Source organism: Gadus macrocephalus, chromosome 18 (assembly GCF_031168955.1).
Source record: "Gadus macrocephalus chromosome 18, ASM3116895v1".
NCBI lineage: Eukaryota > Metazoa > Chordata > Actinopteri > Gadiformes > Gadidae > Gadus > Gadus macrocephalus.
Window position 1 is genome coordinate 9643221 of NC_082399.1, and position 23928 is coordinate 9667148.

General features: G+C 43.2%; 1 protein-coding gene and 2 long non-coding RNA genes across 3 annotated transcripts; 2 read left to right on the forward strand and 1 right to left on the reverse strand.

The window, feature by feature from the left end:
• The first annotated feature begins 3631 nt into the window (after positions 1–3631).
• Positions 3632–6331, forward strand: LOC132446378 (uncharacterized). The gene is made up of 5 exons (XR_009522822.1): positions 3632–3957; positions 4454–4522; positions 4617–4754; positions 5231–5319; positions 5688–6331. It is a non-coding gene; the product is annotated as an uncharacterized LOC132446378 (long non-coding RNA).
• An 87-nt stretch (positions 6332–6418) lies between these two features.
• On the reverse strand, positions 6419–6887 carry LOC132446379 (uncharacterized). The gene is made up of 2 exons (XR_009522823.1): positions 6510–6887; positions 6419–6474 (listed from the first exon to the last, which is right to left on the reverse strand). It is a non-coding gene; the product is annotated as an uncharacterized LOC132446379 (long non-coding RNA).
• Positions 6888–13747: 6860 nt separating this feature from the next.
• Positions 13748–23135, forward strand: csdc2a (cold shock domain containing C2, RNA binding a). Its single transcript, XM_060036579.1, has 4 exons — positions 13748–14102; positions 19160–19523; positions 20557–20679; positions 21275–23135. The coding sequence occupies exons 2-4, from the start codon at positions 19333–19335 to the stop codon at positions 21435–21437; spliced, it is 477 nt and encodes a 158-aa protein (XP_059892562.1). The 5' UTR covers positions 13748–14102; positions 19160–19332; the 3' UTR covers positions 21438–23135.
• Positions 23136–23928: the final 793 nt, after the last annotated feature.

The following is a 23928-nucleotide window of genomic DNA, read 5'->3' on the forward strand; positions in this document are numbered from 1 at the left end:
GCATAATGCAAATTTGCAAAGGCGAGAATATGCATGTGTACGTTTTTCAAATGACATTTTCTCTAAATCTATACAGTAAAATCTAATGGTTCCTTGTGTACAAGTAGTCAGCACACCGGTTGATATGGTCATATCAGTCAGTGCCTGAACTTAACCAATACGCTGGCCTTTGCCGTCTCGAGCTTCTCGCTCACCAATCACGTTCTTCTGGAGGTCACTAGTTCTTAATTGATATCAGCTGCGTCTCCCCCGCCTCTCCTCATAAAGCGCCCCCACCGAGACGGATGTTAATCGTTTATTTTGCGTTGGATTGCGTGGGATGAACAATCCGGACATCGTGGCCACCGACGTGGACCCCCGCCACCGGGACCCACGCAGTGAGTAACGCGGGGTACTTCCTTCATGAGCACTGCACATGTTATACACTCTCCCCATCTCCTCCTGTCGTCTGTTCTCGCCCCTCTATTGTACATGTTTTACCGCTGGAGGTTAATGTGGATTTGCTAATGGAAGTGGTAGTTTGTGTTGAGTGGTTTATCTATGGGATCGACTGACTAACTAACGCTGCGGAGCGCTACAGCACCGACCACCACACTGGGAAGTGTCCTCTGCTCACTGTGGAAGCAGCATGGAAGAACTGCAGCAACTCTGATGGAAACGAGGACCTCCACGCTGTTGAACACAAACTGTTCTAGGCCTACTACAAACCGAGGCGGTCCCACTCGGTTCAAGATCTCGTGGTCAATGCGGCAGACCGCTGGACCTGGACGTCACCTTCTGCAGATCCTTCACTGCCCTCAGGAATCCACGGATAACTTGAAACATGTCCGACTCCACATGTACGAAAAATCCAGGATGGAAACTTGTGGAAGGAAGAAAGGTGTCTGTTTTTGCTCAACCTATAACCCCACTGAGCCCTTCTGTGGAAACCTGTCTGACTGACCCTATTGACTGGGGGCCTGTTGAGGTGTGTTTGGTTGGTAGCTGGTAGAAGGTTTGCTGCTTGTGATCTGCAAGGTGGTCCTGGGTTAGATGCGGTGTCTGACTTGCACACCACTCTCCCAATTCTATTCTTCTCTTTACTACTTTTCTACTTTCAATACACTTGCTGCTGCTGCTGTTGACCGCTGGTGGTGCAATGTGGTTTTTATTCGCGTATGTTCTGTGGACTTCGCATTTGTATTTTAATGAACATGTTTACTGCCTGTTAGACCTCGGATTGGCAAACCAAACTCCTTCACTGGCAAAATGTAGATGCAAATTAAATGCCAAAATTAACATTTCAATATTCGTTTTGCGTATTTCACCAATAGCTTTGGAACTAGACGGACCTCGTATATAATTTGCTCTTCAAAGATGCGGTCAGGCGCCCCTCCGTTATATAACGTTTTCTGCCCGGTACGAAATAGACCGACCAATAGCAACCCTTTAGGCTATCTAATGTGAGGTTGGATATACGCAACATGTAGAGGTGTTTCAACAACAAAGATGGAAGTTAGTGAACTAAAGACTGTATATGCTCACTAAAAGAACGAACGACTACTACTCAAAGATTTTGAGGAATATGTATTTCTGCATCACCCGTTCCAATGCTATGATTAGTCGAGGCCTATCCAATAGCATAGCATCGACCCATTTTACATCGCGCCCTTTAGACACGCCCCTTGGAAATTGAACAACGCACTTCAACGCAGAGGATCCAGAAGGATTTCACAACGAGTCCATTGGAAGATATCGAGGAACATGAACATCACCAATGAAGGAGAGTAACGTTTCCACTTGCTATAGGAATTTAGTGAAGCACTAAATAGAACTAATAATAATGATAAAATGTGGTCACCATTTATTGACTTTTTGGGTAAGACTTGCTTTACTAATATAACCGCGTTAAAACCGCATTCATTTACTTTTCTTGTGTAGTTTCCCACTATTCATTAAATGTTTTATAGAAGTAAAAAAGTAATCAATAGAACTATACACATTTGTACAACAATTAATCATTATACAGGATTTGAACATTTTCTATTCTAACTCATGCTTCATAATATTTCCAAGGATTGCAGAGTACCAAATGATTTATGAACAGTTGTTTTTGTTCAGGAGCGGATTGTACACCCAGAGGCTTCAACAGAGCGGGTCTGGAGCTGGGAGCTGCAGGTGGATGTTGGCCAGGAGCCGTTCAGTCCTACAGGAACAGACGGGTGAGCGGTGGAACTGCAAATCCTATAAACTCCTCCTTGGCGTGGTCAAACGGTTCAGAATAAAACTGGAATTCAGTCATTGGTTGTGCTTGGCTTATTAGCCAAGCGTTCTCAGCCACTAGGACTAGTGTTCTTATGAAGATTAGATGCGTGGCTGGGTTTGGGAGTTCATAGGAAATGATACTTCTCAAGAACGCACAGAATGGGAGAAGATAAGCTATTGACATCTGAGTGAGCGAGGAGAAAAATCTCCAGTGTTTAAATAGATTTTGTCTTGTTTCAGTAGAGGTGATGGAGGCGGTCGTCTGGAGGTGCTCGCCGTGAGGTCCATGGCGGTCGTCTGGAGGCGCTCGCTGCAGGTGGAGGGAAGGCCGGGAGCCGTGCAGCCCAACGGATGCAGAACGGTGAGACACGGAACTGCACAGCTGCACATTTTTTCTAGAATTGAATTGAATTGTTTAGAATTAAAACTTTGACATGCAGCCACAGCAACTCGGAGGTGTTCTGAAAAATGTCAGATGCATTCTCAGCCACTAGGACCAGCTCCAGGATGTAGGCTAGGTGTGTGTGGCTGGCGGTTGGGTTAAATAATACCTCACTCAAGACTGCACAGTAGGGCATCAGTGAGATCTGTGGGAGCTAAAGCAGAGGAGGAGTTGATTATCTGCATCATGTACGGGGAGAAATGTTCAGTGTGCAAATGGAACGTATCATTCGTCTTTCAGAAGGACTGAGGCGGAGGTCCTGGAGGTCCTGGAGGCGGAGGTCCTGGAGGCGGAGGCCAGCCTGGAGGCAGAGGCCAGCCTGGAGGCGGCGGTGGCCTGGAGGTCCTGGAGGCGTCCAACCTGGAAGGGGCGGCATGGAGGGCCAGATGGCGGCTCCTCATCCAGTAAAGTTAAACTCATCTTCAGTGCATCCATGATGAAAGGGGAGAAATGTTCCAGTGTGCAACTGGAACTTGTGTCTCACATTTCAGAAGGGCCTGGAGGCGGCCAACCTGGAAGGCCTGGAGACGGCCGAGGTCCTGGAGGCAACGGCGGTCCTGGAGGCAACGGCGGGCCTGGAGGTGGAGGCCAACCTGGAGGTCCTGGAGTCGGTGGGCCTGGAGGCGGCGGTTGGGTCCAACCTGGAGGGCCTGGAGGCGGTGGTTGGGACCAACCTGGAGGGCCTGGAGGCGGTGGTTGGGACCAACCTGGAGGTCCCGGCGGTGGCGTCCACCTGGCGGCGGTCAGCCTGGAGGGCCCGGCGGCGGCGGTCAGCCTGGAGGGCCCGGCGGCGGCGGTCAGCCTGGAGGGCCCGGCGGCGGCGGTCAGCCTGGAGGGCCCGGCGGCGTCCTGGAGGGCCCGGCGGCGGCGGTCAGCCTGGAGGGCCCGGCGGCGTCCTGGAGGGCCCGGCGGCGGCGGCGGCGTCCTGAATGGCCCGGCGGTGGCGGCGGCGTCCTGGCGGGCCCGGTGGCGGCGGCGTCCTGGAGGGCCCGGTGGCGGCGGCGTCCTGGAGGGCCCGGTGGCGGCGGCTCCTCATCCAGTAAAGCTAAACTCTTCTCCAGTGCATCATGAACGGGGAGGAATGTCCGGGGTGCAAATAGAACGTGTGTCTCATTTCAGAAGAAATGAGGCGACGTTGCGGAGGTCCAGGCGGTTGGCCCGGTGGAGGTCCTGGAGGAGACGGTCCCGGCGGTGGAGGACGGCTGGGGGATCCGGCGGTGGAGGTCCGAAGGCGGCTCGTGATTAGACCAACCAGCTCCTCATCATGGAAGGTCAGCTCTTTCTCCAGGTCAATCTGATCAACGAGAAAATCAAAGAGCGCAGCCATGAACTGGTGGTATCGCCATTTGGGGACTAAACTCTAATGTTTAACTCGAGTAACTGCAGTGTTTCCCCCAGCACTGTATGGTTAAGGCCGTCTTAACAGTAGGGCCCCGCCTTGACTACCAATGGAGAAAAATTATTTATAAAAAATAATTATGCAATAACAAAGTGCAAAAAAATATAGATAAATAATTTGTCGGTAATACTGTATACTGTTCAAAACAATAGTCGTGCCATAAAGCATTTTGAATGCAATTGGAAAAGGCAGTTGTATGTATTATTGCGAACTGAAACCCTCACCGAAGACCCCCCCCCCCCCCCCCCCCCCACCTTGACTAAGACATTGTCTGGGGGAAACACTGAATCGGGTTGTATCACTTAGTAGTGAGTACACTAGGGTAGCTGGGTCATCTCCAAATGGTAACTGAGTGTTTGCTCCAGCAGGATTGAAGGAGTCACTGGGGATGAAGATCACTGCTCAGGGGCTGACGACCACTCATCTTTCCGGAGAAGGTACATAAATCTACAGCTGATGTGATTAAGTTCTGCAGTTCAGATCCGCTGATAAATGGTCCCATACCGTATCCACTGCGTCCTCATGGTGCAGGCGGTCAAACCTCCACCTCTTTGAAGAGACCAAGCAGCTTGATGACTGACTGGTTCTTTATACTCAAGACTTCGTCCCGGAGCAGAGGACGGACCTAAGGCCCTCAGCGCAGCCGACTAGAGACTCCATGTGGAACCGGTAAGATACTGGATTGACCATCTTGAAGACATTTTCATTTATTCAACAAGGTTAGTTTTGTTTGGCGGGTATGTTGCTTTGATACTAGGGGCTTCTTCTGTAACAAACTTTCTAGAGAATAAGATCTGACTTCAGCCAATCAGCGGGATGTCCTTGAACAAGAGCCAATGGCTGAAGGTGCTCAAACGCATTATTTTGACTCGCTCCTCTACTATTGCTGTAATCAAGCTGGATGGCTATTTTGCTCCTTCTACTGACAAAATCAAGTCTGCCACCTGGTGGCTGATGAGGGCGTAGCAACTCGGGGTACATTGGAAACATGATAAGAAGAGCCTGTTTTTGATGGTTGGATCGTACACTTAAATGTTTTTACATGAAAATATCGCCGAACCCCATGTTGGACAATGCTTGTTTTCATCCTTTCTATGTTTAGCTTTGATTTATCCTTACCTTTTCTTGTGACCCATTCCCCTTAGGATCAATTAAGTTGACCTCTCCTTCAGGCGACTTAAAGGGAGACCAGATGTGCGGCAGCTGGGTGTCATGGTGCAGAGACCCAACGCTGGTAAATATTTACTTCCTCCTTGAACAGGCCTAACGCGTCAAACGGCAATTATATAATCCCTCCTGATCTTTATAAAGGTCTGAAGACAAGTCTTTTCTGTGAACATCTCCACTGACTAGTGTGCTCTTAATTAAATTAAAGTTAATTAAATGCAGTAACTCCAATGCACCTGGAGGCTCGTATTGAATTTTTTTGAAACCTGGTTCTCCAGCACTAGGACTGTTGCGGTAAATAAATGCTTGTTTTTTTGCTAATTTAAGTCGATGAAATCAAATGCTGATTGAGACCAGATGGGGCTGTTCCTGCATTTATAGACATTTGATTGCCCTTGACACTGATTCTACTTTTTGCATCAATTTACTTCACAGTACTGAACTACACCAGTGTGTCCTACTCCCATAAACCCTGAGGATCCCTGGATGGCTACACTAGCACATTAATCCACACCCAACATCAACACACAGTGCACACTCTATAGAGCTCGTAAGTCCGCCCCTTGCGGCGGGACCTTGTGAGATCGTAAGATATGACTGGGTTTCAATGGAGAGAAAGTAATTATTTTTTCCATTTTATGTTGCACCACATTTTGGGAGAAGAATGTTTGAATCAATCTTTGTCATTTATTTCCGTACTCCATATCTGTAATCCCAGCTGTTGTATTTTAACACGGTAGCTGGGAACCCTCTTTATAGGGAGCGACTAGAGGGACGAGGCTGGAAGCAAACCTGAGCCTGGATCTTAACCTTCTTTCTAAACCTAATGCCGCAATTTAACCGCAAATAAAGTGAGGCCTAAAGTAACTTGACTCTCTTACCTAAACATGCTTGCCTAAACTCTCTTGTCTAAACTCGCTTGCATAAAACCTAAACTCGCTTGCATAAAACCTGAACTTGCTTGGCTAAACTCGCGTCGCTTGCCTAATACCTGAACTTGCTTGCCTAAACTCGCTTGCCTAATACCTGAACTCGCTTGCCTAAACTCACTTGTCTAAACTCGCTTGCCTAAAACCTAAACTTGCTTAGCTTGACTCGCTTGCCTGTACTCGCTTGGCTAAACTCGCTTGCATAAAAGCTAAACTCGCTTGGCTTGACTCGCTTGCCTGTACTCGCTTGGCTAAACTCGCTTGCCTAATACCTGAAGTCGCTTGCCTAATACCTGAAGTCGCTTGCCTGAAGTCGCATGCCTAATACCTGAAGTCGCTTGCCTAAAACCTAAACTTGCTTGTCCAAACACGTTACACAAAGTTAACCATCCATAATCTTTAACCCAAACCAGACTTGTCCCTGGGTCGCTCCACTTTAATTTAGAAGTTTCTTCTTTTACCTCATCTGCGTTTTGAGTTTCATTCTTTGAGGGCTTGAAGTGCTTTGGAGGATATTTGAACCTTTGTTTGCCGCATCAATAAACATGCTTTATCTTTACCCATTTTGTTTTGGATTGCATTTCTATGTGTAATCCGGCCAAATGTTCAGTGTCCTTACATGTAATGTCTATGGTCTGACGATAATCTGACCTCTTCATGAAGCAGAATGTGTGTGAATGTTGTCCCGTGAGCTCCAGGCTCTCTGTGGGCCGGTCAACGTCTCTTTAGCAAAAGGTTGGAGAGTGAAATTCATTTTTGTGCCATTTTCATGTGTTCCTGAGTATTTCAGACCTGTGGTGTTTCACATGAGACCTTAATGGGAACTTTTCTTTTTCTGCCTGCATACGTAATGCCTACATTAGTAGGGTGATCACTGTTGATCCCAATATTGATCATTAACCACCTCATTCTTTGGGATTACAAATCATGTAATTTATGAGCATATTTGCAAATGCCTCCAAATATCAGATTGTTTAAAAACGAATGAAATGTAACCTGCTTGATTTAAAGAAAATAAAACATCCAAATATTATAAACCTGTTTTGTGTTGCTCTCTTACCATGTGGAAATGAGCAGATAGATATGTATACTAGACATAAATAGGAAGCAAACTCGGGAGAAGGAATGACCTCTCACAAATATTTATTTAATAAATTGTTTCAAATAACCCTGCCTCGTTAAATCAATGAGCTTGGTGTTTTGCTTTCAAAAATAGGTTATAGAAGTCTAAACAGCAGAAAATAAAAACATCCAAGCTGCCTTTTAAGGATACATTGGAATATCTGTCTATTTTTTTAACCATCGGACCCTAGTTTACGACAAAAACAACACAATTTACGGCAGCTCATTTATTTATGATAATGGAGAAACTGCGTTTAAAGCTGACATGGCAAATATTGAACATGAACTGAATGTTGTAAATGCAATATATTGAAGGCAATGCAATTACAATTAAATGTACATCTCAACAATGAATGAGTGTACATAATTAATACTATATGAACTCATTTAACATTTATACCTGGACATTTTATTTTTTTCTAGCTTTCAACTAAGTTTTGAGTATTATCATTGTCTGCCGAACTCAAACTGCACTTCTTTCTGGCGATGAACAATATATATCAGTGCTGTTTGTGATTTTACGTAAATGTACATTCAGAAAAAAATAAATGAACACTTAAAGAGTCAGATGTGTTGTTTGTTGTTGTGTTGACAGTAATGAAGTCAGTTAGATTTTGTCAGGTGTACCTATCCATCTTTGCTCATTACATCAGTTTTTTGTTAAATGCTGTTGTCCAGCATCCAGTATTTACCATTGTTGGATGTATCTATTTGCATCCACATTTCCATTTTTTGGAGTATCTGGTAATGTTCACACATGGATAGTGAAAGTGTTGGCAGCAGTCTGTGCACTTGATCATTTTGCCAAAGCTTGGCTTTTTGCAGTACAGACATTTGATCTCTTCTGCCAGGTCAGGGTCTTTGCAGCGGCAGACAAGTTCTGGGAGGAGGTGGTCCATGAAGAAAGATTCAGCCTTGGGAAGAGTTTCTTGTAGAAAGGGTTTCTTGTAGAAAGGGCTCATCTCTCCGTAGCCGGCAAATGATGCTGCTTGTCTTCGTCCACACCATGAAGTCACACATGTCCATTTGAGAAACATACATTTGTAACTGGATCTGTGAGTAATATGGCTGGGTGGGTCGCAAGTCATAGTTTCCATCCAGGCAAAAGGATGCATCAGTCTCTGACCCCTCTAGTCCCTCCCTGTACTTGTATGGACACTTTATCTCTAGCAGGCCTGTTCCACAGCAGTCACAGGAGAATACCCCATCAGGAGAAGCAGCCAGGTACGGCTCATCTGCTCTCACTGTTAGACCCACTGCTTTTACATTAAAGTTCATGTGTATTTTCTTCATTTCTGTTTCATAATTTTTTACGTGCTGTGTCCTCCATTTGCTTTCCCCACATGACAGCGGGTACAGTAAGATCTGTGGCATCGTATTGTATGTAAAGTAGCCTCGCCGTAAACATTTTTACTTGAACTTTGTTAGCGTTAACTAACATTACGATCGTGCTCCTGATATTGGAAACATCTAAAACAACCGTCAAAACCTGGTAAGTTGAGTGAAATTCACGGACATTTCAGTAAGTGTTTTTATGATTTGTGATGCAATGAAAAACAAAGCGATTTTTCAGTAAAATGACATTTTATTGCAACTGTGTCAGGGAGAACTTACAAGCAATACGGCATCTACATTGATATCAGTTCACTCCGAAGCAGGCTTTTGCCCCCTGGCTGCGCGCGCACCTAGTATTGTTTGTACACAAGAAACACGTCTATACTGTAAAAACACATGTTCAAGTTGAATGATAATGCATGAATTTATTCTTTATTCTGCCATAGTATTTATTTAAGGGGGGAGGGGGGGCATACAAGTCTTTTGGCCATGGTGGATCCAGATCTGTTCCGGAGCATTTCAGCACCTCGGGCAACAGCGCAGGGTTGCCAGGTCCTGCAAAAAACGTCCTGCCCACATACCATTCAAAATCCACCCAAAATGTCCTAGAAGCAGCCCAAATAAAAAAAGATATTCCACTTTGGCCAATGTTTTGAAAGTAATAATATTTGAGGGAATATTTTTTATTGTTGTTTAAGCAGCGAAGTGTGTGTGTGTGTGTGTGTGTGTGTGTGTGTGTGTCACGCAGTGTTGGGGGTAACGCGTTAGAACTAACGCGTTAGAGTACTCTTATTCGTTTTTTTCAGTAACGAGTAACCTAACGCGTTAGTTTTACGAATTCAGTAATCAGTAACTCGTTAATTTCCAAAATAACCACTCGTTACTCCGTTACTTTAAGATTTTCCCTCGATAAGGAAAGTAAAGTCCCGGGTTTTCTGCTTTTAGTCAGATGCTGCTGCCCTGCTCCTTGCATCTCTCTCTCTCGCTCTCTGTGTGTGTGTGTGCGCGCACACCTGTGTGTGTAAGCTACGTGTGTTACCGCGGCAAGATGGACGAGAAGATAGCCTTAGATTCCTGGAGGTACGCTCATTATTTTGAGTTACAGAGTGAAAAGGACAAGAAGAACATAGTGGTCGTTTTGAGCACCTTCTTCTCCTACGTTTCAACCATTACTTTGGTGATAAATAGGCTAAAGGTAGCCTACGTGATTGTTATGAATAATAATAATAATAATAATAATACATTTAATTTAGAGGCGCCTTTCAAGACACCCAAGGTCACCTTACAGAGCATATAGTCATCATTCAAAACTATGTAAAACAGACTAGGAATAAAAGGAAAACAGAGGTTAAACATGAAGAATAATAATAATTAATAACACTCAAAGACGTCTAAAGTGAAGTGGGGACCTCACTAACCACCACCAATATGTAGCACCCACTTGGGTGATGCACGGCAGCCAATCGGTGCCAGAACGCTCACTACACACCAGCTTGAGGTGGAGAGTTAGGGATGAGGTGGAGAGTGAGGGAAAATAACATATTTAAACACTATCGACCATATTTAAACACTGTCGATCACATTTAAACAATATCGACCACATGTAAACACTATCGACCACATTTAAACACTATCGACCATATTTAAACACTATGGACCACATGTAAACCCTATCGACCACATGTAAACACTATCGCCCACATTTAAACACTATCACCCACATTTAAACACTATGGACCACACGTAAACCCTATCGACCACATTTAAACACTATCGCCCATTTAAACACTATCGCCCACATTTAAACACTATGGACCACATTTAAACACTATGGACCACATGTAAACCCTATCGACCACATGTAAACCCTATCGACCATATATAAACACTATCGACCACATTTAAACATGTAAACCCTATCGACCCCAATTAAACACTATCGACCACAATTAAACACTATCGACCACATTTAAACATGTAAACCCTATCGACCACATTTAAACACTATCGACCACATTTAAACACTATCGACCACATCCAAACACTCTCGCCCACATTTACACACTATCGACCACATTTAAACACTATCGACCACATGTAAACACTAGCGACCATATTTAAACACTATCGACCACATTTAAACATGTAAACCCTATCAACCACATTTAAACATGTAAACCCCTCTCGACCACATTTAAACCCTATCGACCACATTTAAACCCTATCGACCATATTCAAACACTATCGACCACATTTAAACTATCGACCATATTTAAACACTATCGACCACATTTAAACACTATCGACCATATTTAAATACTATCGACCACATTCAAACCCTATCGACCACATTTAAACCCTATCGACCACATTTAAACCCTATCAACCATAGTTAAACACTATCGACCACATTCAAACACTATCGACCACATTTAAACACTATCGCCCACATTTAAACACTATAGACCATATTTAAACACTATCAACCATATTTAAACACTATCGACCACATTTAAACACTATCGACCACATTCAAACACTATCGACCATATTTAAACACTATCAACCATATTTACACGCTATCGACCACATTCAAACACTATCGACCACATTTAAACCCTATCGCCCACATTTAAACACTATCGACCACATTTAAACCCTATCGCCCACATTTAAACACTATCGACCACATTTAAACACTATCGACCATATTTAAACACTATCGACCACATGTAAACACTAGCGACCATATTTAAACACTCACACAATTTGATATATATCACTATATATATATATAGATATAGATTTGTGCTGATTATATTATTACAATCTATCCTTGTATTTAAATTGCGGATCCCCATAAAGGGTATAAATTGCCATCCCCGTATTGGGTTCCAATAGGTTGACTGACTCTCCGTCCATCCTTCGTATCATCTGCTGTTCCAGCGCCAGACAAACGGCGGTGACACTACCGACGGAAAAAGCCGTTACGTCCCATTGTTTGGAGTGAAAGCAGTTTCTCCCTATCCATATAATATATATATATATAGATCTACACATATAAATAGTTTATAAAAGAGTTAAAAGTTTACAAAAACCCACTTAAATTACTTAAATTACTAAAAACAACGCAACACGCACGGAGCTACTGGATAAGCATCCTACTCGCGTCGGCGCCATGGCAACATGTATGAATGTAGGGCTATAGGGTCACACGAACATTTTCAGTTCTTCAATGTTTTTTTAGTGCCATGCACTGTTCTTTTGTGCAACGCATACGGTTAAATTGAGTTAAATTTCCAGTTCTAAAAGGTTGCGTGCCTACCTGTTAAGCACTTTGTTAGGCGCCTGCACTTGTAAAGTGGATAAGCTATGTGTGACGCACTGTTATTTTGTGCGCAGCCAATACGGTACATTCTGTTAACTGCCTGTTACCGGAGTAATGTTATTCATGGAAGCTGTTCAAATGATCAAAGGATGAATGCCTGTTAAATAAAACGTGCAATATGATGACTGTCTTTCCTGTCATTATGCTATAGGTTCATGATTGATTCATAAACAGTCAGCACTGTAAGGTGCATCTAAAGGAGGATGTGTGTTGTTGTTGCGCTAGGCGGACACGCACGCACCCCAAACGCATTTTAATTGTTGGTAACGCACGAGTACGAGTAACGCGTTTCTTTTATTTATAGGTAACGTAGTAACGTAACGGATTACTTTTAATTGATAGTAACAAAGTAACCTAACGGATTACTTTCAAAAGTAACGATACCCAATGTCACGCTATTTTATGTTGAAATGCGACGTAATCCAGGGTTCACGAAAACGTACACTGTCATGTATGCTTTTGTCGACTGGGTTGGCTCTCAGATATACGTGTTTCTAACAAGATGATATCATTAAGGTTACATAAAGTAACGGTTTAATAACACAAACGCAGGAAACACGTGAGCTGCTAGTTTAGCGAAAGCAGCGTCCCTAACAACCTGACGTCGTTGAAACATGCGAGCGAGCCGATAAAATCTTCCTAATAACTATAAAACTAAAGATCAGACACAATCACTGACTGAAGATTATGCAAGTAAAAAGTATATTTCTCGCTAGAAACGTTATTAGAAACACGTTTAACGGTGAATCGGTCCTAAAATATTGCATTTCCCATTCAGATAATAAAGATTAATAAAGATCATACACTCACTGACTGAAGATTATTCAAGGAAAAAGTAAATTTCTCGCTAGAAATGTCATTAGAAACACGTTTAATGGTGAATCTGTCCTAAAATATTGCATTTCCCATTCAGTTAATGCTGGGATTTGCGTATCATATGCACGGAAATGGACGCATCCGCCCTCCACAGCTGGGTTTTGCGTATCATGCACGCGAAATGGTAATTTGGCGTATGTACTGCACGCATTTTGAAAGTGTCAAACCGTGCGATCTGTACGCAGCAGTGAGACTGGGTTGCAGCAGGAGGCTGATTGGGTTATCCTACCTAGCATTTCTGGCCCTTCACATGTTCTTCGATTTCCTTAAAAAATCGACAGTCAAATCCATAAGCTTGAGTCAGAAGAATGTTTTCAAGTATGGGGTAATTTTTGATGCCTACATGGCACCTTTCAAAGTTTTGGGGGCTCCTCAACAGAAACAGATGAGATCATAAGTAATTCACATTAGTGATGGACATATATAGAGATCTGGTTACTTTAAGAGATACGGCTGGCCTAACAAACATTGAGGAGCCTGGATCCTCCAGGTTATGGAATCACAATCACATCACATTGACCGCAACATAGCCCTGCTCACCTTCGACATGATTTTTAGTCACTGGGTCACATGACACATGACACATTTTTATGGAATGAAGGGCAAACATTATATTCATATAAAATAGAAAAAGCATAAAATACAGTACATTTTGGTATGTTCTATTTTTTTTATGATGTAGTAAGAACCTAATAATATAACATTACAATTAGCAAACAAAATAGGTGTACGCTACATAGGCAAACTGATTTAGTATTTTTTTTTTCACTAATATTAGCAAATTACAATGGTTTTACGTCATTCAAACAGTTATTTATTGATGATCCCTAACTGAACCCCCCCGTGGTTTAGAGCCAGCGCTCTGAGGTGAGCTACCCGTCTTCTGCGGCCAACAGTGGGTGACACTGGGTGAGAAGAAGCAGCTGAATCCGGAGTGAAAGTCTGTACAATATCCGTCGATAATGTCCTACTTGAAACTTACTTCCCTGCAGTCCCTCCCTCTTAGTATTTGGTGTGATGCTTCCGTCCAGCAGCTTATGTGAGGCGATCCTCCACGCCCCTTCTCAACCGAGAGAGTTATTTACTATACGAGTCCGCTTTTCCTTGATTTCAGAGGGCCTATGCTTGCCTTTTGAACAACATCACCATCAAACCAAGAAACACTGAGCTCTGTACAAGAACGCCTCCGACATTCATACGGTAAGAGAACGATCAATAACATCTTATTTTTTGTTCCACTTGTTTAATATTCATGTATTTCTAATCATACGGCTGGCATCGATCCATCAAAGTAGGACAAAAGCGTGAGGATGCGATCGTCTGAAAACAAAGTGCTTATTATTGGTCCGCCAGATCAGGCTTGCAGCCCCTTGATTCTTGGCGATGCGTTGACGTGAGCATCCATTCTTCTCCTCCATCATGCGAATGTTCTGGAATCAAGATGCCAGAGGGTGCTGCCCTGATAATTCTGGTTAATTATTTAGGCTGTAACCTACTTGCTGGGGTGATTGTATGCTTTTAATAGGCTCGATTTTAATGTTACATTTAAAGTTTGAACGGATTTAAATTATTTTTTATTTCCGATACTACCCGCGGTGTGTGTGTGTGTGTGTGTGTGTGTGTGTGTGTGTGTGTGTGTGTGTGTGTGTGTGTGTGTGTGTGTGTGTGTGTGTGTGTGTGTGTGTGTGTGTGTGTGTGTGTGTGTGTGTGTGTGTGTGCGCGCGCGCGCGCGTTTGTTGGTGTGTATTACGTGTGTCCCATGCTGATGCGATGGTGTACAGACAGATCGGCGTCCTTTCTGTTCTTTAGGGGGTTCACAGAGTTTGTTAACATGTCCTTGTGAGCTTCTGGCCAACAATATATAATGTAGAACTATCCCATCTCATACAATCCAACATAATTACCATTTGACAGACTATGCCAAGTGTTGTATTATACTGTATTCCCCCTGTGAGTTTGGTTGGCTCTCTTGCTAGTCTCTGCTTATTAATATTCTCCCCACCTGCTATGAGTGTGTGGCACAAAAGCCTTGCTCCACACAGCAGAGAGAGAGAGAGAGAGAGAGAGAGAGAGAGAGAGAGAGAGAGAGAGAGAGAGAGAGAGAGAGAGAGAGAGAGAGAGAGAGAGAGAGAGAGAGAGAGAGAGAGAGAGAGAGAGAGAGAGAGAGAGAGAGAGAGAGAGAGAGAGAGAGAGAGAGAGAGAGAGAGAGAGAGAGAGAGAGAGAGATCCTGGGAATGTGCTTTTTGCATCATACTGCACTGTCACTGATCGTCAAGACAACATCATTCTAGACCTTTGGACTCATCATTATGCTAAGAGGACTTGGTCATAGTAAGCCATGAAACGCAACCAGCCATTAGTTTGCTGCACAACACCTATGGAGAGGGTGCTGTTAAATTACCTCTGTGTGTTTAACTGTAAGATAGCAATCTTACTCTATAATAAACGTCAGTATAGACTAAAAGTGTCACGCCAGTCTTATTTCTGTGTGACGTTAAGCTAGGCCTCTAGATGCCTTCCCTGAGTTCCTTGTTTGTGTAATTAGTTCATTAGTAGGCTACATGATGTTCACCTGTTGTGTCTTTCCCTTAAGTCGTTGCCCTTTGTCTGATGTGTGTGTCACATTCAACCAGCCTACATCCAAGTTTTCATATTTAAATTGGGTGCCCTTTTTGCTTGATCGGCCTGTTGTTGTCTCTTCCTGTTATATGTCTTGAATCTCCTGTAAATAGAATAAATCACCTGTTTGTGTTTTATCTGGAAAACCTGCTTCGGTCTTCATTTGGGTCTGAATAGTTTCCCTACTCTGCACTCTGTCTGCTGATAAACCTGCTTGCAGTACTTTGAATCTTCTTATTGATTGCAGGGTTAGGTCGTTCTCGGCCTGGCCTGTCAGTTGCTTTGGATAAAATCCTCCGCCTTAGTGTGTGATTATGTTTTAAGTGTTCATAATCCATTAAAGTAACAATACAAGTTGGCAAAAGTCAAATGTCAACATAAACCAGAACAACAAATCTAGCTCTGTCTACAGAGAGAAACTGTCTCAACATGACGTTCCTCTGCCACCAGCCCACCTGGCCCATAAATATATTTTTTCCACCGCAGCTCTCTCAGTCCCCATTATATAGTCAGTGGACCTGGTGACTGGCGTCTGGCTATGCCCTGCTATACTATATTTAGATCGGTGCTGGCATGGCATAGGCAGAGTGCATGTGAAGGAGCTCCTGGGATGAAATGCAGTCCATCAATCTTTAACATGGTGTGGCTGCAGGTGGGGTCCGTGGTGGCTCTGAGGAAGTCAGAGGCTAACAGTACATATGTATTAAAAAAAAATAAAGCTTAAGCAGTTCATGTTTAGTTGTATAAAATATATATCATATTTTGGTTCTTTACGTTGACAAAAAGCTATTTACATCTATCATTTTTGCTTTGGCCAAGGTATGTTTACATTGTGCTTCTTTGAAAATAGTTCAACTGGTTTTATGCTTTAGTAATGTTTATCAACTTGCAACACAAATGTATTTTTCTTCCAATTGTTTCCACAATTCATTGTTCAAATTGTGTATTTTATTGTGCATGGGATAGTTGTCATAATGCATCTAATTATCTCAGTCCTTGAACATTGCACCTCCAGTACTTTTTTAATCATTTAATAGATCATAAGCATGTTTATATTGGCTTATCTTGATTAAAGACGTTAAATCTACTGAAGGTAATTGGTCCTCGAAAATAAATCCAGGGGCCATTTATTATCACAGAACGGAGGCTTAACAGAAGCACTTTAGTTCAATATTTGAATCAAGGCAATGAAAACGTACAATAATAAGAACCGTAATACGTTAATGAATACCCGCATGAACGTCCCTGTGGCCGACGAGGGATTTTTAATAAAGCAAAGTGAGATGAGACCCTCTGGGATTATGGTATCCTTTTATCATTTTAATATCCATGTTGTTACTTTCATAGCTGCTGCAAGTGGGAGTGTTTTAATGTCTGGTTGTTGTAGTCACAGCTCCGGAAAGCTCCACCTAGAATCACAAAAGAGCATGCATTATTTAAAGTTCAGATACTTTCAAGCAATGTTTTTCATTCTCTTAAATCCTGTTTCACTCTTGTTGCCCCCGTCCTTCATCATGTATCATCAACCCTAACTCTGTCTAGGGCTGGGACGACGCGTCGACGTAATCGACGACGTCGACGCATAAATTACGTCGACGCGGAAAAATGCGCGTCGATTTAAAAAAAAAAAAAAAAAAAAAAAAAAAAAAAGATGGGCGGCGCCGGAGCGTAGTTGCAACGCGAGTGGCTCCTCAGACTTTCATAAGTGCAAGGCGCCACGCACTCGTTCCTCTAAAGTATGGGAATTCTTTAATGTGAAATGAAACGATTCCGTGATATGTCGTCTTTGCAAAATGGAGATGACTTTCCATTCTAGCACCACGGCAATTCACCAGCACCTGAAGAGGCGTCACCCGGTAGCAGCTGCAGATGACTGAGCAACTGTACGTCCACACCAGGAGCGATTTTCGCTGCGAATTTTTCTGTTCGCTTTGGTCGCTCAAGTCGCTCATGACGTACAATTCAATTATGCAGACGCATTTAAAGGAGCCGTATGCGTTTAGTAGGCCCTACAGACAGCCATATCAAATATTGAACTCTCCCATACACCTTGGCCATATTGCCGAGACGGTTTTGCTTGTTCGATAAAGTGCTTCGACAACAAGTAGGACAGTGATTCCCCCCAATATAAAAATCCTAAAATGTAGGCTAATTACAACCGAGAACAAAAAACCCTGCGTGCTGTAGTAGTTGAAATATGTTTCACTGATCTGGATCTGCAAATCATGATCTGCACTCATTCGTCGCATTCAAAACAAATAGACGTTAGCGCACATGGCTAATTTGCATACGTGCACAGGACTGGTTGGCTCCGCAAGGCAAATAATGGAACATACTATCTATCTAGGTCTTTCTGTCTATCTATCTATCAACGCGTGTCTAGTTTTAATGTGATGTATTGTATGTATGTCCAGTCAGACTTGTTCTGTGTGGTCTTGTAGGCTACTGTCCTGTGTGGGACGAACCACCTAAATGGATTCCCGACGATTTGTGTCGTTTGGTATTAATAAAGACTTGACTATCTATCTATCTATCTAGACTATTTAATTAAAAATTATTCACCTCAGGCTCCGTGAATAGTGGGGAATAGAGGGATAAAAGACAAGAGATACATCCCTTGTCATTTATCCCTCGTCTTGTCGATTAGTTTGTTTATGTGACGGTTTTGTTTAAAGCATGCTACACGCGATTGGTTGGTTAGATTGGTGGCATGTAGAGCAAATTATAATGATTCCCGCTTAAATACGAACGTTCTAGATGTAGCCTATAAATACTCCCGCTTATCATCACTTGATATCCAAACCACTATGGCGTTTCGATCTCTGAACTGAAAAAGGGTGGGTTCGTACAACACCGGGTGCCCAGTTACAGCCGCGATTAATACTTCAGCCGACATTTTGTTCAGTGAGTGAATAAAGGTAGGTAGGAACCAAAGTGCCTGCCGATGTTCCCTGGGATCCACGCAAGCGAAGAGCGTCTACATTCCGATTGGCTGTCAGTGTTTGGTCGCTGAAGCGAATAATAGTCATTTGCATAAAGTTAAAAAGTTTTCAACTTCTTTTTGACGCTCTGGTCGCTCAACTTTGGCCGCTGGTAGCGTTGGTCGCTTTGGTCGCTTTGGTCGCTCTTGCCCATAGAAAGTGAATGACTTCCGGCGATTTGGTCGCTCAATTCGCTTCTGGTGTGGACGGACAGTTAAGAATGCATTACTTTGCACTTTTATTTTGGAATTTAAAGGCAATAAACATGTATTGAAATGTTAAGGAATTCAGATATGTAAATCAACATGTATAAATTGCTATTAGTCAATTAATGGGGAGATAATCGAGAATCGAATCGGACTGAAAAAATGAATCGTTAGATGAATCGATGCATCGAAAAAATAATCGCTAGATTAATCGTTTAAAAAATAATCGTTTATCCCAGCCCTAACTCTGTCTCTCTGTCTCTCTGTCTCTCTCTCTCTCTCTCTCTCTCTCTCTCTCTCTCTCTCTGTCTCTCTGTCTCTCTCTCTCTCTCTCTCTCTGTCTCTCTGTCTCTCTCTGTCTCTCTCGCTCTGTCTGTCTGTCTGTCTGTCTGTCTGTCTGTCTGTCTGTCTGTCTGTCTGTCTGTCTGTCTGTCTGTCTTCTAAACCCCAGGAGAGGGTGACAGCCTCCCTCCGTCTGTCCCGCCCTGCCCCGCTGTAACCCGACCCCACCCAGAGGAGCAGACTGCGTTGCCTCCGGGTGGAGACGCACCTCGTCCCCTCCACCGCCCGCCCCGTGCCTCCACCCACCCCTCCTGCTCCTCCTGCTCCTCCTCCTCCCTCTCCATGGCGGAGGCCGGCTCGTCCCCGCAGGACGAAGCCCCGCTGCCCCTCCCCTCGCCCCGCACCCCCCTGCAGCTCTCCTTCCCCTTCCAGAGGGAGGGCAGCCGCGTCTGGGACCGGGAGAGGAAGCCCCCAGTGCCCCCCCGGGACCTGCCCAGCCCCCTGCCCACCAAGAGGACCCGCACATACTCAGCGTGAGGGGCTGTGTGTGTGTGTGTGTGTGTGTATATGTGATTGTGTGTGTGTGTAGGTGTGTTTGTGTGTGTGTGTGTGTGCGTGTGCTATGTGTGTGTGTGCGTGTGTTTGTTTGTGTGTGTGCATGTGCGTGTGAGAGAGTGTGAGTGAGAGAGGGAGACTAGCTGTGTGTGTGTGTGTGTGTGTGTGTGTGTGTGTGTGTGTGTGTGTGTGTGTGTGTGTGTGTGTGTGTGTGTGTGTGTGTGTGTGTGTGCGCTTGCGCGCGTGTGTGCATGCGCTTGCGCGTGTGTGCAAGTCAGTGTCAAATATATACTGAAGCTATAGGTGATAACATTGTAAAACTTGGCCTTATTAGCTTAACATAATGGGTTAGCATCAGATTACAAATATCACAATGCGTCTCTGAACGCTCCTAAAAGCTGAGTGCTTAATGTTTTTGTAACAGTGTCCATGCCACAGTCCACCTAGGTGGCTTTTACTGGCCTCCTCCGTAACAAGGACGCAGAGTGGTGATGTTCAAACCGGTTTATTTCAGAGGTTGCGATGATAGCGACACAGAGCAGCAGGCGTAACGTGCTGCCATTCAGGAGTTGGACCGGAGTGATTGTGGTAATAATAACCTGGTTTAACCTGTGCACATTGATTGCTCAATGTACAACAGGTGTGCAGCCTCACCCAGCCCCAGGCTGACCCGGGCCAGGTGAGGCTGCTTCAACCAGCCGTCAGCCACACACACACACACACACTCCATCGTTTGTTTTGTGTTTAAGTAATGTGTATTTGTGTGCGGCAGGTTGTGCTCTGTTATTAAGTTATGTACTATTTTACATTATATATGACATTATATCAAGTCAAATAACTGATTTATCTAAAAATGATACTGAATTAATAGCTTCATAACTTACCTGTTTTATTTAATTTTCCCTTTGTATGATGCCATCAGTCCTGAGGTCTCTCCTCGTTGCTCTCCCATTGATAATTAACACTGACCCCCGACCCCTGTCACCTTTGACCCCAACTCTGTGTTAACAGTTCCGTGCGTGCCACCTCCGGTCCGGTCTACAAAGGGGTCTGCAGGAACTTCTCTCGGCCCCGGGGTCACGGCTTCATTCAGCCCTCCCAAGGGGGAGAAGACATCTTTGTCCACATCTCTGAGTGAGTGTGTCTCGAGTCATCCCCCAATCACCAAATGTGATTGGGGGAAGTGATGTTGTTTCTCAATGGAAAAGTCCTTAGATCAGATCATAAATATTTTGATTTAGTTAACTTTATTGGATGGCCATTTATCTCAAATTAGCTAAATTTGCTATATTATTAGAATAAGTTGTATTGGCTGAATTAGCTAGATTAGCTAAATGTATATTTGACATTCCCTGTAAAGCATATTGACACCTTGTTTGTTGCTGACTGATTTGTGTTAATACAAATTAAAATGAATCGTGAAACATTTAACGCATTTTCTTTATTCCATAAAATTGGAAGACAAGGCAGAAAATAATTGGAATACTATTTAGCCAATTTAGCTTTTACCGAAAGTATATAGGACTGAATTATTGAATGAGAGTGAATTGAGACCGATTTCAGGTAGGAAGGGCATCTAAACCTATAGGTAGGCTGTTGACATGGATTAAAAACCTCTAGCTTTCAAGGTCTTAAAGATCTCTCCATGGTCAAATGATGATGGCCGTAATGAATGAATGAATGTATTAATAATAATTCATTGCGTGCTCCTCTCTGTCTCCTCTGACAGTATTGATGGGGAATACGTGCCCATGGAAGGAGATGAAGTCACGTACAAGGTGTGCCCCATCCCTCCCAAGAACCAGAAGATCCAGGCAGTGGAGGTGGTGATCACCCACCTGAACCCAGGAACCAAGCACGAGACCTGGGCCGGGCAGATCATCAGCTCCTAGACGCTGGGTCTAGCCCAGGCTAACCCCAGTTGTAGGGTTATGGGGTTGGACTCTGTGTATGTCTGTGTGTGTGTCTGTGTCAGGGTGAGTTTGGGGTGTGTGAGGTAAATGTGGTGAATCCAGGAAGAACATCTTGTTGTCTTGATGGTTTGGGAGCTACAGTTTGAGCGCTTGGTGGGCTGGATGTTTTCATGGAAGTTGAGACGAATGGGTTTATATCCTGGGATTGGTGTATGGGTCCAAGGATGTTGTACCTTAGCTGGTTGGATGTTTTGAGGGGATAAGTGGATTAGGTTGGGGATCAGAGTTGAAGGGACTGATGTTGTTATGGGTTTTATATTGAGGAATTTGGCACTTGGATCCAAACGGATGAATTTCCAAGGACCTTGAGTGAATGTGGCTTTGATTGGGTATTGATCGATTGGTTGAATAAAAAAGGGATAGTTTCAAAATTAAAAGGGCAAAAGTGAGCAGAGCAAAGCATACAGCTCACCTTGATGTTACGTCAAGGTGGTGTTGCAGCATGTTGGAGGATCATTTCCTATGAGGGTTGGAGTTAACAATGGAGCAGATGTGATGAGACAGCAGAGCTATCCTATAGAGAATCAAATGGTTTGGTTCAAAAGGGATTACACAGAGATGAGACTGTGGAGCTAGTAATTAAGGAAGGAAGGAAAGAAGGTAAGATGATAGCAGGAAATAAGGAAGCAGGCCCGGGTAAGGAGAAGAACATGAAGAGTTTAAGTGTGTAGTGAGGCATGCGTTGGTACGAAGGGGCCGTGGAAGGTTTGTGTTTACCTAATGGAATGGAGGAAAGTAAAATGAAAATAAAAACAAATATGCACATTTCTTATCACTTTTAGAAACATTGTGAAGGATGCTGTTCTTTGTGAGCTTTGAATTTGTGATTGATTGTAAAGAACTCTCAAACTTTTGCGATTCAATGACAAAATGGTAGCCAAGGAGTTTTGAGAGTTCAGTGAAGTCAAAGAGAAAGACGACCAAGAGAGTGGGAAAACTTCTTAAATTATGAGTTTGAACCATCTTTTTATATTTATTTATTTAAGTATTTATTTATTTGTTTTCGGTCAGCAACGCAATGGCTTTCTAACCACGACTAGACAGTTCATTAATAAAACGTGTCTTCAAGGCTAAGCCTGTTTAAAGCCCTACTGCAGCGATACTGCCCTTTGTATGCCTTCCTTCAATTTTCATGGCAAGAATTCAGAAAACAATCAATTCAATCTTCCACAATGCAGTAAATAATGTCGTATGAATGTGACTGTTGCCTTTTTACAGACGATGATGTGATGTCCAAAATGGATGAACAAATACTGTGATGTTTTGGAGATTGTCATGTTCTAATCTTTCTTTCGATTAAAATAAGTGTGGCTAGCTTCAGGCAGGAACTCCTTCGGTTAAATGTTAATTTGTAGTAGCATTTTCCATAAGCCCCTAATTTGTCACCATGATTGTGATTGGACATTGTAGTGATTGTTATCTTTGTTGTTACTTTGCCACGGATAAACCAGGGACACTGTAAATCACGTTGGCTATACGTGTCTGCTAAATTACAAAACAGTAATGGATAAACCAGGGGACATTTTCGTGTGTCTTCACAAGCACTTTTATGTCAAATCACTGTGACACTGTGTATTGTCTCCTAGCGGAAATAAAAAAAAAAGTAATATAGCCAAATTGTGTGGAATTCCATTTCTCTTCACATCGCCAAAACTTTTTTAAAATTTGTATTTAATTTCACTGAGGGCAAAGAAAATAGTAATGAAACTTTCATGTTATGAAACCCTTTGTTGCCATTGACTACATAATAATGACTTTAGGGTTATAAACTAAGTAAGCGGCCTCATTAAGTACTTTATCTTATGGCTATGATCTGTTACAAAGATTGAATGCCTATTCTGTGTGATTATGGTCCAATAAAAGGACCAACAAGGAAATTGGTATATTCACAAAACACACACACACACACACACACACAAGTATGTATTTGAGACATCACTCTGTGTGTTTTATTAATTTGACCGCTGCTTAAAAGAGAGCTTTATTGAGTGAAAATAAGCGGATATTACTGCTGTTATATAATAGAATCTGTGGGATGACTGTATAATGTGCGTTTCTGTGACGTAGATAGTGAAGATGACTGTGCACAGGCGTGTGCTTGTAGATTGTGAGGTTTCATAGCTGACTGTATCTTTGTGTGTTTGTGTGGTTCCAACGATTAAATCCGGTCTACAAAATACACAAAGTGGGTTGTGATTTACAACCCTGCTGAAAGTGATGCTTCTCCTTTACCAACACATCAGTTTCTTCTCGTTGGCTACGCTCAGCGTTTTTGGAGGTTCATTAACAAATTCCTGCTTCAGCGTATGCAGCCAATAAACATAGGGGGCATCGGCTTACTCCCAGCCAAAATGTTAAGGGTTCAACCCACAGTCCCCATCTACCTAGGAATCCTTGAGCAAAATGCCCT